The 13,613-nt window shown below is 41.5% G+C and overlaps 1 protein-coding gene across 1 annotated transcript in view; it reads left to right on the forward strand.

Moving 5' to 3' along the window:
* The window catches only part of LOC124286548 (centrosomal protein of 290 kDa-like), a 101,091-nt gene that overhangs the window by 32,172 nt on the left and 55,306 nt on the right, over window positions 1–13,613 (forward strand). Inside the window, 6 exon segments of the mRNA XM_046722917.1 lie at window positions 3,853–3,924; window positions 10,739–10,806; window positions 11,650–11,842; window positions 12,322–12,395; window positions 12,755–12,902; window positions 13,256–13,421. Of these exon segments, the coding sequence (XP_046578873.1) occupies window positions 3,853–3,924; window positions 10,739–10,806; window positions 11,650–11,842; window positions 12,322–12,395; window positions 12,755–12,902; window positions 13,256–13,421 (721 nt within the window).

Here is a 13,613-nt window from a genome sequence, read left to right on the forward strand (position 1 = left end):
AACAGCAGCCTTGTTACAGCAGTATAACTCTTAATCGTCAAAGTTCTGAGAAGAAATATGTACAACAAGTTCAACGTTAATTCTACAATTATGGACGATACATTCATGTATACAGTCTACAAGCTCACAGCTTGCAAGTTGTTTATACCCTTATATATAAGGAAGTCGAATTATATTCAAAACTGAAATTACTTTCCGACAACCAGGAAAATAACCTACCCAGCATAAAATTACAGGCGAGATATTTGGCGGAGGGTTCAGCGGTTACCATTAACCCTCGAAACGCGTGGTCACTCCGGATAACCGAGGGAAGCTACGGTGAAGACCGGCGTTTATGCTAATATCAGCGGCGACAAGAATTTATTCAAGGTGGGTTTTTTCCGCTACACGGTGACATCACAGCGGGTATTATACAGAATCAAAATGCCTTGTTCTGATTGGACGCGCGAGGGACAGCGACCTACACAGAGGTCGATCTCTATTCACAGTTCAAGACTTACGTCACAAGTGACAACTATATATCAGTGAGCGAGCAAGCCTCATTACAGTCCAGTTAACCTGAACATTCATGATTAGACTGCCTTTCTTCAAGATGAGACCTCCCTGTCAAGTTAAGAGGCGAGGGATCGGCAGTCAGGCGATTTTACATAAAGTTCAGCGAGGACAGACACACCTGGTTGTGCACCTACATCGTCAAGGACTTAGCGGTGAATTACCTAGAGCGAAGATACAAGTGGATCTAAATCCACAGCGTTTCAGACTACAGCTGAATTTCATCAAGCGACTAACACAACTAGATGGTTAGTAAACCTACTAAACTTCTGTTTGGAGAATAAGCGGAAATTTCGCGTAACCTGGGGATATGAATATAGTGCTCAACACCTCACAAGTGAGGTTTATGAACACGCCTGGATGACATACTTGGACCCCATGATCGATGATTCTATCAAGATGGCCAGCAAGAGCACTGTAAATTTATCTCCACCAAACCAAACAGGAGAAAAAATGCAACAGATTATTTCCTCTATCATCAACTTACATGAGAGAAGTCTCATGTACTATATCTCCATTTGGATCAGAACTGTCATACTCGTGCATATCTTGGATGGACCTATTCCGACCCTCCATGAGCTTAATACTCATGATATTATAAGCTAACTTCTACAATTGTTCCACACAAATGTGATTGAAATATTGGAGGGTTTATTTCTGGAGATCGATATGGTGGTTGCAAACCATTATCTGAGAGATATCACCACCGAGGGCGTCTCAGGTATACACCAATTCGATCCCATGGTCCTCGCACAACAGCTGACAGTTCCTCGGAGAAGATAAGTCAATCTAACAGATTTTTACTTATCTTATAACAATACTAAATAGCTTCATGCTATATATAATTTACTTAAGTTCCTTTTATCATCACAGTACTATGATTATTACATCATACAATATATAAGTTAACAACTCTACAGAGTTTGTTATTATATATATTTACCTTAAGTTATTCATATCTTAAGAGTAATATTATGGTTACATGATAAATGCATCAGCTAACAAACTCTACAGAGTTTTTGGCTATTTTATACATAGCTTAAGTTAATTAAGCTAACAAACTCTGAGGAGTTTTACTATTATATAGGTAACTTAAGCTAATTATGCCTTAAGCATGGTACTATACTCATATTATTAAAATATATTGGCTAACAAACTCTAAGGAGTTTTGCTATTATATAGGTAGCTTAAGCTTATTCATATCTTAAGCTTAGTACTATGTTTATATCATATAAGTAGATTAGCTAACAAACTCTAAAGAGTTTTTTTGCTATTTGGCTTAAGTATCATCATATTTCTAAGCAATATGGTTATATTATAACATGTATTAGCTAACAAACTCTACAGAGTTTTAGCTATTATATATGTAACTTAAGCTTATTCATATCTTAAGAGCAGTACTATGTTTATATCATATAGGTATATTAGCTATCAAAACTCTAAAAGAGGGTTTTGCTATTATATATTTCGCTTAAGTTTCATCATATTTTAAGCTTTATAGTTACATTATAACATGTATTAGCTAACAAACTCTACGGAGTTCTTGCTATTATATATGTAGCTTAAGTTTTCCTTCATAAGCTCAATACTAGGTTTATATCATAGCTAACAAACTCTAAAGGGTTGTTTTAAGCTATTATACAATTAGCTTAAGTTTTCATCATATCTTAAGCAGTATGGTTACATTATAAAGGTATTAGCTAACAAAACTAAATGGGAGTTTTGTTATTATATATATATAGCTTAAGTTTCATCATAACTTAAGCTCAGTATATAAGCTTAGTACTATGGTTACACTATAAACATATTAGCTAATAAACTCTACAGAGTTTTTGGCTATTATATATGTAGCTTAAGTTAATAATATCTTAAGCACAATACTATACTCATATTGTAAAATATATTAGCTAACAAACTCTCTGAGTTCTGCTATTATATATGTTGCTTAAGTTCATTATATCTTAAGCACACTACTATACTCATATTGTAAAATATATTAGCTAACAAACTCTCACGGAGTTTGCTATTATATATGTAGCTTAAGTTAATTATATCTTAAGCACACTACTATACTCATATTGTAAAATATATTAGCTAACAAAACCCTACAGAGTTTTTTTATATATATGTAGCTTAAGTTAATTATATCTTAAGCTCAGTACTATACTAATATTATAAATATATATTAGCTAACAAACTCTACAGAGTTTGGCTATTATATATGTAGCTTAAGTTAATTATAAGCTTAAGCACAGTACTATACTCATATTATAAAAATATATTAGCTAACAAACTCTACAGAGTTTGGCTATTATATATGTAGCTTAAGTTAATTATAGCTTAAGCACAGTACTATACTCATATTATAAAATATATTAGCTAACAAACTCTACAGAGTTTTGCTATTATATATGTAGCTAAAGCTTATTCATATCTTAAGCTCAGCATTATATCTATATCATATAAGTATATTAACTAACAAACTCTAAAGAGTTTGCTATTATATAATTAGCTTAAGTTTAATCATATCTTAAGCTTAGTACTATGTTATATCTTAAAGTATTTTAGCTAACAAACTCTAAGGAGTTTATACTAGCATATTAACAAGCTTAAGTCTATTAGTCTTAAGCATTGTATTAATGTTATATATACTTTATCATAATAAGGTACATGGTAATAACCTTTATATGGCAGCTGATAAGTTAGCAGCAGGGAATTCATCAATTCAGTGCCTTTATGAAGTTCCCATAGGGTTATTACAATCATCACAGTTCAAATCACTAATTATTAAAAATCAAAGTATTAGATATTCCCACCTCCGTTTCGTGGGATGCTACAAACAAAGAGCATGAGTCAGGATAAGGAAAATATGTAATTTTTGGAGTAAAATTGATATTTTATACTTATCCTGACTCATGAGGTCAGCCCTCCCATCCTCCCCAAATAACACTTTGGATTTCCCTGTAAATTCAAATGTTGGGCTCAGTATATGAGGAGAGAGTGAGGCACATGGGTAGAGGTGGCGCCCTCGTTCCCGAGCTTGTGGAAAGGAGGTAACTCGTGGTGAATACTAATTAGTGATTTTAAATTGAAGGGAGCTTCAATTAGGGAGATACAAGTGTTCCACTATGTTCGCAAGAAGAAGAAGACAAGCAAAAAGAGCATGAGTCAGGATAAGTATAAAATATCAATTTTACTCCAAAAATTACATTTTCTTTTCAATTCATTTTTGATGATTCCTGGTGTCTATTATATTGCCATGTTTTTAAGGCATGAACTTCAGATGATTTGTATATCCAGGCAGAAGAAGATGCTCGTAACAAAGACAAGGAACTGAATGAGGCTCTGGAAAGAATGAAGGAGTACGAGGCGGTAAGTTGAAGACAAATGGTACCACATCAGCAGCCATGTTGCCTGACTTCAACTACATTGTCAGTTAGGTCACTTAATGCTATATTTAGGGTTCATGGTTAGATGGTTACACTTTGGGGGGAAATGAAAATTGACTGAATTCGAGACCTGGAACATTGTATTTGAACTATGAGAGCAGCCTTGTTAATGTTGTGTTCCCAAAGTGATATGTGTACCATTCAGAATTTGCTAAGGATCGCCTCAGTGAGAGGTAATGCATCAAACTGTGTGCATCTGTTGAAGATATTGTTGCATTAAGGCAGGTCAAGCCCAATGTCTTGTGCCACACAGTGCCACACAGTGCCAACAGGTGATCAATAATTAGTTCCATCTTCTGTCAAAATGAGAGTCTCAACAACAACTTAATCATAAAAAAATCACAAATTCTCAAAATCAAAATCATTATGCCTACAACTCTCATTAACAAGAGGAGCTGGAATAGTGCTAAAAGTGGCATAAAACAAATCTGACTCACTCACTTATTAACAAGTATATATTTAAACTTATCCTATCTCACAACTTGCACCTCTCTCTCTTGCTTCGACTTTTAGTGGAACGACTGTAAACTTTTCCATAGGCCTCCTTGTCCATTCACCCGTGCACTCCATGCTGCTCCTTAATAGCTTCCTAGTACCTAATAAAGCTTGCAGCATGCTCCACTAATTACTTGCGTGACTACCTTGAATGATCATTCTCTTTCTTGTCATGCGACTGTGTGGGACGTGCTGTATATTAGGGACATTATTTCACCCCTAACATCATGGGAAAACTGATAATCAGTCAAAGGAAAAGGAAAGTTTGTGCTCAATGCAAGACGAATTATTCGTCCCTCGACCCTGACTCGTCTTGCAGTGACTGTATTGGACAATGCAACTGGAACAAACGATGTGGCAAGTGTAATTCACTAAAAGATGAGGATTTTAAGGCCTACCTTCGTGTTTGCTCCCGGAGAATCGCCGATAGGGACAGGAAATTAACAGAATCTGATCCCGATCCCGCAAGAGAGCGACGTCTGTGGATCAAGAGGATTTTATGGACGCTTCATCAGATTCTTACTTATCTGAGGACGTTCGGCACCTATTAGGTACGCACCAATCACCTCCTTCCATAGCGTCAGATCACTCGCGGGTGGTTGTGATCGACAATTTTTCATTGCCTGTCCCATCTACACTACCAGGGGACCTTAGATCGACACTATCATCATCCAGATCATCGGTACATATCCCCTTGACTGTCTCAGTTTGTTTGGAGCCTGGCCAACCGCGTTCAACCAGCCAACTGTCTCCCCACAGTTCATTGAACCGGACGGAGCTGGCTACAACAGCGTCGCAGGGGGACATTCATCATGAATCAACACTTCAGGTTTCGTCACCTAATCGCCGATCCGGATCGCCACATCATTCTAGATCACCACAACGATCTAGATCACCTTCACGATCCAGATCACCATCACAAGCCCGATCTAGATCACCGTGCCGATCAAGATCACAGGATCGAATCCAGATCACTGCCATGATCCAGAGCATAACTACGATCCATATCACCTGATCAATCCAGATCACCTAACCAATCCAGATCACCAAACGGGTCCACATCACAACTCCGAATCAGATCACCGGACAGATCCAGATCACCGAACCAATCCAGATCACAACATCGAAGTAGATCATTGGACTGATCCAGATCACCTAATCGATCCAGATCACTGAATAGATCCAGTCACCTAACCAATCCAGATCACAACATCGAAGTAGATTGCCAGACCGATCCAGATCACCGAACCGATCCAGATCACAACATCAAAGTAGATCACCTAACCAATCCAGATCACCAAATCAAGCCAGATCGCAACTGCAAACCAGATCACCTTATAGATCCAGATCACGATCACAGTTTCCAGTTAGTGCATCGAATCGATCCAGATCACTTTACAAATCCAGATCATCTTACCAACCCAGGTCACCTAAACGATCTAGATCACCTTACAGAGCCATTGACCAATCGGGATCACAGTACAGATCCACATCTCATGGCCGATCCTATTCAGATGGTCGAACCAGAGCTCCAATCAGAACCAGATTACCAACTACAGCGACCTGGACTAGTTCTTCTTATCATACCGGATCACCTAGCCATACTAGGGAATCCAGATCACCGGCTTACCAACCTACTCCGGTACTTACCACGTCGAGATCTCGATATACAGTTCCTCTGACCGATGTTCGGGTGATCATTGCTCTGATACCACTAATAGGCCTACAGTCTCTTACGATGTTCCGTCTACAGGCTCTGAGAATCCTTCGACTCACTTTAGGATCATCGCTGAGTCATGGGAACCTGATAACAATTCCACTCCTACAGCGACTCATTCTACCTCTCATGTCCACGGCCTAACAAAAATCTCTACGGCTCCAACAGTTGATGAGGATATTGGAACCCTGTGTGGCAAACGAGCTGCTTTGCCCAACCTTATTGAGGACTGAGAGTTGGCTCACATGGATTCACCCGTGAGAAAGACGTTGTCATCTATTAGCTGCGTGATTGCAGCAGTCAACACTGTTAACACTGTTCTGGAGCATACTTACTCTGATCAAGAGGCTTACATCCGAGGATACATGACTTTAGCTCTGGACCAGTTCCAAATTATCCTGGATCAGTTGTCTCATTTTTTGGGCAAACATCTCTTCATGGTTGGAGCGATTTAAAACAGAACTGTTTCGCCAGCCTTGGTTTACTGACTCCCACTTCAATGGTAGCATCCAAGAAGTATCTAATAAAGTTGATAAAGAAACCCACTTTCAAGTCTCGATTGAACTGTTAAAGATACAGAAGTCACAGCTCCAGGACTCATTAAAACAGCGTCGAACTGCACCGTTCACCCCTACCAATCCGGAGTTACGCAATCTTTTTCCCGATTGCTGCTTCCACCGCCTCACTTCAGGATGGTGCCGATCAACCTTTTACAGACCATCCTGAAGAAGGGAGACTTCCTCATCAGTCTAGATCTTCAGGATGCTTATCTTCACGTTCCGATACATCCAGAACACACTGGAAGTACCTTCGCCTCGTGTTCAACGGGAATCACTACCAATGGAAAATCCTACCATTTGGAATTTCCATGGCCCCATGGCTTTTTACCCGAATTACCAAGCCCATAACGAGCTTCCTCCACTTTCAAGGGATCACCTTCGAAAGCTACATAGACGATTGCATCCAGGCTCAACAGGATCCGATCGTATTGCTTCGCCAGCTACAGTTCACCACCACGCTGCTCAGACAGTTAGGGTGGCTGTTGAACATCGCGAAATCAGAACTAATACCGACTCAGAAACTCCAATCCATAGGAGCACTGTTCGACACTCGTCAGGGGATGATGTTGTACCTCACGACAGGTTGATAAAGATTCAGCAATGCATTCCTCCAGGACTGTCTCAGGCAAGAACCTCACGACAGTGGCAGGAGCTACTGGGCCTTCTGACGTCAGCTCAAGCCTTAACGTACAGAGGCCAGCTCCAACTTCGGCCGATACAGTGAGTTCTACGCCCATACCTTCAGGCTGTTAACCCCAAAGAACTAATTTGCATTCCAGAACCGCTCCGTCCAGTCCTTCAATGGTGGCTCGACGAACGGAATGTTTGTGCCGGAGTCTCTATGATGCGTTGTGCACCGACTCATCACCTATTCGTCGATGCATCCCTCATGGGTTGGGGAGCTCACTTCCTCAACCACCAAGTGGCCGGGCTGTGGTCATCTGACGACAGGTACTTCATATAAACGAGCTGGAATTCAAGGCGGTAATTCAAGCCATCTCACATTGGGCAACCGAGCTTCAATCAGCAAGTCTGTTGATCCAATCGGACAATTCGACAGTGGTTTGGTATATAAATCATCTAGGCTCGACAGGCTCGGCGAATCTGCTACAATGGGCGATCAGGTTCTTCCATCTCATCGACTCACTCAACATCGTAGCCAGAGCCAGACACATTCCCGGGGTAAAAAAATGTGATCGTCGATGCCTTGTCCTGATCCAACCGACCGTCCCTGACAGAGTGGAAGTTACTGACCCAGATCTTTCAGTCGATGATCTACCCGTTATCATGGCCTCAAATTGATCTGTTCGCCACAAGGTTCAACAACCAACTTCCCAAGTTCGTATCACCAATCCCAGACTCCTTGGTGTGGGACCTCGACGCGTTGGCAATATCATGGGAGGGTCTCAATGCCTACGCGTTCCCCCCTCCAGCTCTGCTAACAAAAGTAATACAGAAACTATTGGCCACCAGCAACATACTACTGCTTTTGGCCCTTCTGGCCAGCAAGAAGTTAGTTCGTCAACCTTAGAAAGAAGCCTGGCAGAGCCAAACCCAGTACAACTTCCTAACCTGGACGACCTACATCTTCACCCTCACTTGGAACTGCGCCATGGGTCACCCCAGACCCTCAATCTACACGTTTGGCGCATCTTCAGAGGTCTCTCATAGCTAAGGGCTACTCTCGCCGAGTAGCCACAGCTATCACTTCAGCGCATCGTACTTTGTACGACCGTCCTTGTACGACAAGTGGAAGAAGTTTGAAGACTATTGCAAGCTTAGGGGAACTGCATCTTCCACTTCCACCTCGGCTCAGGTCGTTGCTGAGTTTCTCCAGCATCTCCGCACTACTAAGAAACTCAAGGGTACTACGTTAGCTACCAACTTTGCCGCCATCAACTCGGTTTTGGCTACCACCACGGGCACGAAGATTTCCACTGTTCTCGAGTTGCAGAGTCTACTACGCTCCTATAGACTCTCTGACCAGTCCAGGAAGTTCAGACTTCCGGCCTGAGATCTGTCCGTCGTCCTTCGTCATATGAATTCTACAGATTATGAACCTTCAGAAGACAAGGACTTCAAACATGTGACATTCAAGACATTCTTCCTGGTAGCTTTGGCTACTGCTGCTCGTATATCTGAACTGCATGTGCTTGATGTCAATCCAGTGCGGTTCGAGCGGAAGAATCATGGCTTTCCTGGGTCTCCGCTGGGACTTCATTGCGAAAAACCAACTGCCAGGGCAACCGGACCGGATGTTTACCATTCCCCCGTTGTCTACCATTCTTGGGCCTGATGATAATGAAGATTTGAGACTCTGCCCTGTTAGGGCTCTACAAGGATCCTCCAAGGATCGGCGGCGGCTACGGAAGCGCCTTTTCATACCCTTGTCAAACGCTTCAAGAACTGAGGTTTCCCGGACCACATTGGCCTTCTGGATGCGTGCCACGATCCTGCGAGCCTACACCTTTGCAGGGTTGCCTCCTCCAGCCGCTTCCAATCCTCATGAGACTGGTGCACTAGCCTCAACGATGGCCCTCCATAGCAACTGCTCCTTGACCGCTATCATGGAAGGTTTCTTCTGGCGTTCTGATACAGTCTTCTCTTCACATTACCTGCGAGACGTGTCTGTCACTGATGTCCAGGGACTACACCAGTTCGGACCTCTTGTACTGGCTCAGCAGCTTACATCGGCCCAACAACGCAGATGAGGGATGGTTCCACATTCGTGTTACTACTTTCTTGTATATACTGAATAAAAGTTGAACTGGATCTCAACCTTTTGTTCTCATTATATGGGTTTAAGAACTACTTCACTTGGCTTCCATACCAAGGCATCGGAATACGGCCACCTAGCGTGGCCCTACGGACCTGAGGCACAATCAGTATGACGATGCAGAGGTGTTCGACATTCACGCTTACTGATCTCTACTGATCTCTACTGATCTCTACTCCACGTTGCAATTACATGCTGCCCGGAACTGAACGTTAAACCTTGGAGATGCCAAGTTGTGTTTCTCTTTCACCCGCCTCGGTCGGTGTCTGGGGGGCCTTCTTGAAGCAGGGGCTGGCCCGATTCTAGTCGCAAGACTTTAATTACGGGGGTACCTTGTAAATCGTGGCGAGGCGAGGCTTACTTGCCTTGTCTTGTACAAGGTTGCGGCCGGACACCACATCACTCGGGTGCACCCATCTCCCTGGGAGTCGTTGTGCTTAGTAAGCCAAGGGGTTCCGGAGAACCCACTACAAGCATAGGAGTTGCGTGCATGCGTAACAGGCCTCCCTTGTAAATCGCTATCTACGGTTGTCATCAGTCCACACAGCTCCAAGACCAGCTGTTCGCACTGTCCAGACAGACATCCAACTGTGGGATAAGTGCAAGTCGTGAGATAGGATAAGTTTAAGAATTTGGAAATTTTAATATAAATTGTATATTTATATACTTATCCTATCTCACGCGATGGATAAACGCACGGCCTCCCCACAACTCAGATTACAACGTTGGCTCCAAGATGAGAATGATCATTCAAGGTAGTCACGTGGGCAATTAGTGGAGCATGCTGCAAGCTTTATTAGGAACTAGGAAGCTAATTAAGGAGAGCAGCATGGAGTGCATGGGCGAAAGGACAAGGAGGCCCATTGAAAAAAGTTTACAGTCGTTCCACTAAAAGTCGAAGCAAGAGAGGGAGTTGCAAGTCGTGAGATAGGATAAGTATATAAATATACAATTTATGTTAAAATTTCCAAATTTCAATCTTTACTTGCTGGATGAATTTCTGATCCCGTCAAAATCAAAACACTAAGTATTATGTCATATAGGTAGCGTCATCACTCTGTTTCTTCCATCTTCCATTGGAGTAACGATGCCTGTGATTAAAATCTTTTATGATTTAAATCTTGTTTATATTGTTACTTTTATTGTATCTTGTTGACTTATCATGAAATCTGGGATGATTTTTGTACAGGGATATGGATTAGTGGAGGCTGTTGCAGAGATCAAGGAATTCAAGAACCAGGTCAAGGTTAGAGACAGGTCAGTAGAGGTTATATACCTTCTTATAAAGTTTAGGCCACAGTTCAGTCAAAAAAGACTGTTAATGAAATAGATTTGAACACGTTATTAAGTTTGTGTATTGGTTCCGTAAGTAACATAATGCTTCACAAGTGTCTTACATTAGTCATACAATTTAGTAGGGCTGCAACGAATACACTATGTGGTTAATATGATACGTATCATGAAGTTTGGGTAACGAATACGAATGATTATTCACGAATATAATATTGTAGTTAAGTGATTGATGCACTTTATGGAACGTCCATGTTGACAGTTTTGATTTGTCACAGCAATAATAAGTGATCTCATGACACTCAAATTTGGTATGTAATAAGTTATAGTCGACAGTACCATGTGCAGTCTTGGCAAACTAACATGACTTGCACTACTGCAATGCTAGTACATGTTCCATTCTTGCATATCTCACTTTGGAAAGGACATAAGGGTTCAAGTAAAACATGCTCCCTTAACAAAATCGTAAATATTCCTTAATATTCGGTTCTGGTGACCACGAATAACGAATTGAATTCATGAAGGGCTACGGTTCGATTCAGCGAATATGCGAGTGAATCGTTACAGCCTTACAATTTAGGCATATCTAAGCTTCCCAAAAATCTTTACCTTTCAGACAGGCAGTGGGGTAGCCTTGTGGTTAAAGCTATCACTTGTCACGCCAAGGACCTGGGTTCGATTCCCCTCATGGGTACAATGTGTGAAGCCCATTTCTGGTGTCCTCCGCGGTGATATCGCTGGAATATTGCTTAAAGTGGCATAAAAGTAAACTCACTCACTTACTTACTCACTCATTCTCTTACCTTTCAGACAAATTGAGGAGTTGACTCAGCACATCAACAAAGCTGAAATGAAGATTAATGACATGTTGGACGAGAATGAGGAGCTTCGTTATCGACTGAAGCTGGATCCAAAGGAGCCACTGGATCTCACTGAGTTTCGCAAGAACAAGGCCATCAGGCAGGAGGAAGCCAAGGCCCTTAACTTCCAGCTCCAGAATGAGGTAGGGTAGAGTTGTGTCCCCTTTGAGGCCCACATGGGTACAATGTGTGAAACCCATTTCTGGTGTCCCTCGCCGTGTTATTGGTGGAATATTGCTAAAAGTGGCGTAAAACCATACTCACTCACTCACTCACTGATTGGTCATGTCAGTATTTGGCAACTGTTCCCAACAGAAATATCTGTGTGAGTGTTGTGGGTGTGGGTTCAAATCCCAGATGGGATTCAACCCAAAAAATTACTAGAATTTGTGTGTTACTAAGAAAGTGTAATCCTAAATATAACATATGTTACATTTGACTACTTTCTAAAATGGCATTGTGTAATCATTGTAGGTGTCATAAAGGTATTCCTTGTTTGTTAATGTATTCATTCACTTTGTATCACAAGCTAGACTGGTTTAGGAGGACTGATTAGCTGATAAGTTTGAATGGCCCCATTGACCCTAATTTGTCCTAATCTATAGTATATTGGTCTGTCTAGATCGAAGTTCTGGAAGAAGAGAGACGAGTCCTAAAGAACAGACTGAGGAAGATGGCTCAGCAAACAGGACAAAGGTTAGAGACTTGTCAATGTACTTGCGTGTCAAACATGTAAGAATTTGTTGAACACTACTTATTGCATTGACCATTAAGGACATACCATTATCTTAGGCAGCACATTTTCGTTTGATTCTGTTCACTTTGTACCAATTACGCTTGTAAAATATACTCTTGGGCCCAGGTGCACGAAACAGTCTTAGCACTGAGACTGTTGAAAGTTGAAGAATGGGAGCTATGATGGTCTTGGTGCTAAGGTCACCAGGTGTAAATGTCTAGGAGCTGTATGTGTTCTTGTGGAGAACATGGTAATTATCTTGTGCGACAATTCCGACTTCAAAGAGATAGTGACACTGACATCCATGTCTGTCTTTTAGAGCTGTGGCACTAGGTCTGACAGCTGAGGACATGTTGGCAGTTCAGGACTATCAGGAGGAGCTGAAGGTCCGCAAGACACAAGGTCAAGCAGTTTCTACAGCAGCAGCCATCTTGAAAGAGGTGGAAAGAAAGGAAAGCTATATAAGGGTATGTAACTCTGTATGACATTGAATTAGGATAGATAACTCTGTCTAGTCTTGTTCAGGGTAGATGACTCACTTTGTGTTTTTAGATTGGTTTCCTGAAGCTATATTAAAGGGAAGTTAACTTAATAGCAATCTTAAGTAAGTCATCTATCCTCATTGATAGTATTTTATGAATAAATACTTGGGACATAATAGTTCAGAATAGTAATTATTATAATCAAAGTTGTCTAGGATACAGAATCTTATGTCCAAGCTGTTATCAAAGGTTTTATGTGTCTATATATACGTGTGTGTATATGTGTGTGTGTATCTGTATGTGTGAGTGTGTGTCTATATGTGTGTTTGTGTGTTCAGGATGAGGAGCTGGGCAAGGAGTACAAGCAGAATGTGCGTGAGATAAACAACATGGAGGATGAAGTAGCTCGACTCCGTGCACAGAACAAAGAGATGGCTCAGCACAACAGGGTTCAGGAGGAGGCTCTCAAGGAGCTGATGGAGGCCGTCAGGCAGCAGCCTCCAGGTGGGTCAATCACAGAGGAACTAGATTATCTCCCCATAATGAATAAAGTTATGTTGGACCACAATCAATAATTTTGAGCTTTGACTTGATTGCTCTATGCATTACTCATTGTTATTTAAAGAAATATAATTAATAAATACTTCAACCTTCTGAAGAAGTATCATGTCAGCAGTAATCAAATGGCATAATACC

The sequence above is a fragment of the Haliotis rubra genome, unplaced genomic scaffold (genome assembly GCF_003918875.1).
Source record: "Haliotis rubra isolate DU_JTF1 unplaced genomic scaffold, ASM391887v1 Scf386, whole genome shotgun sequence".
NCBI classification, from domain to species: Eukaryota; Metazoa; Mollusca; class Gastropoda; order Lepetellida; family Haliotidae; genus Haliotis; species Haliotis rubra.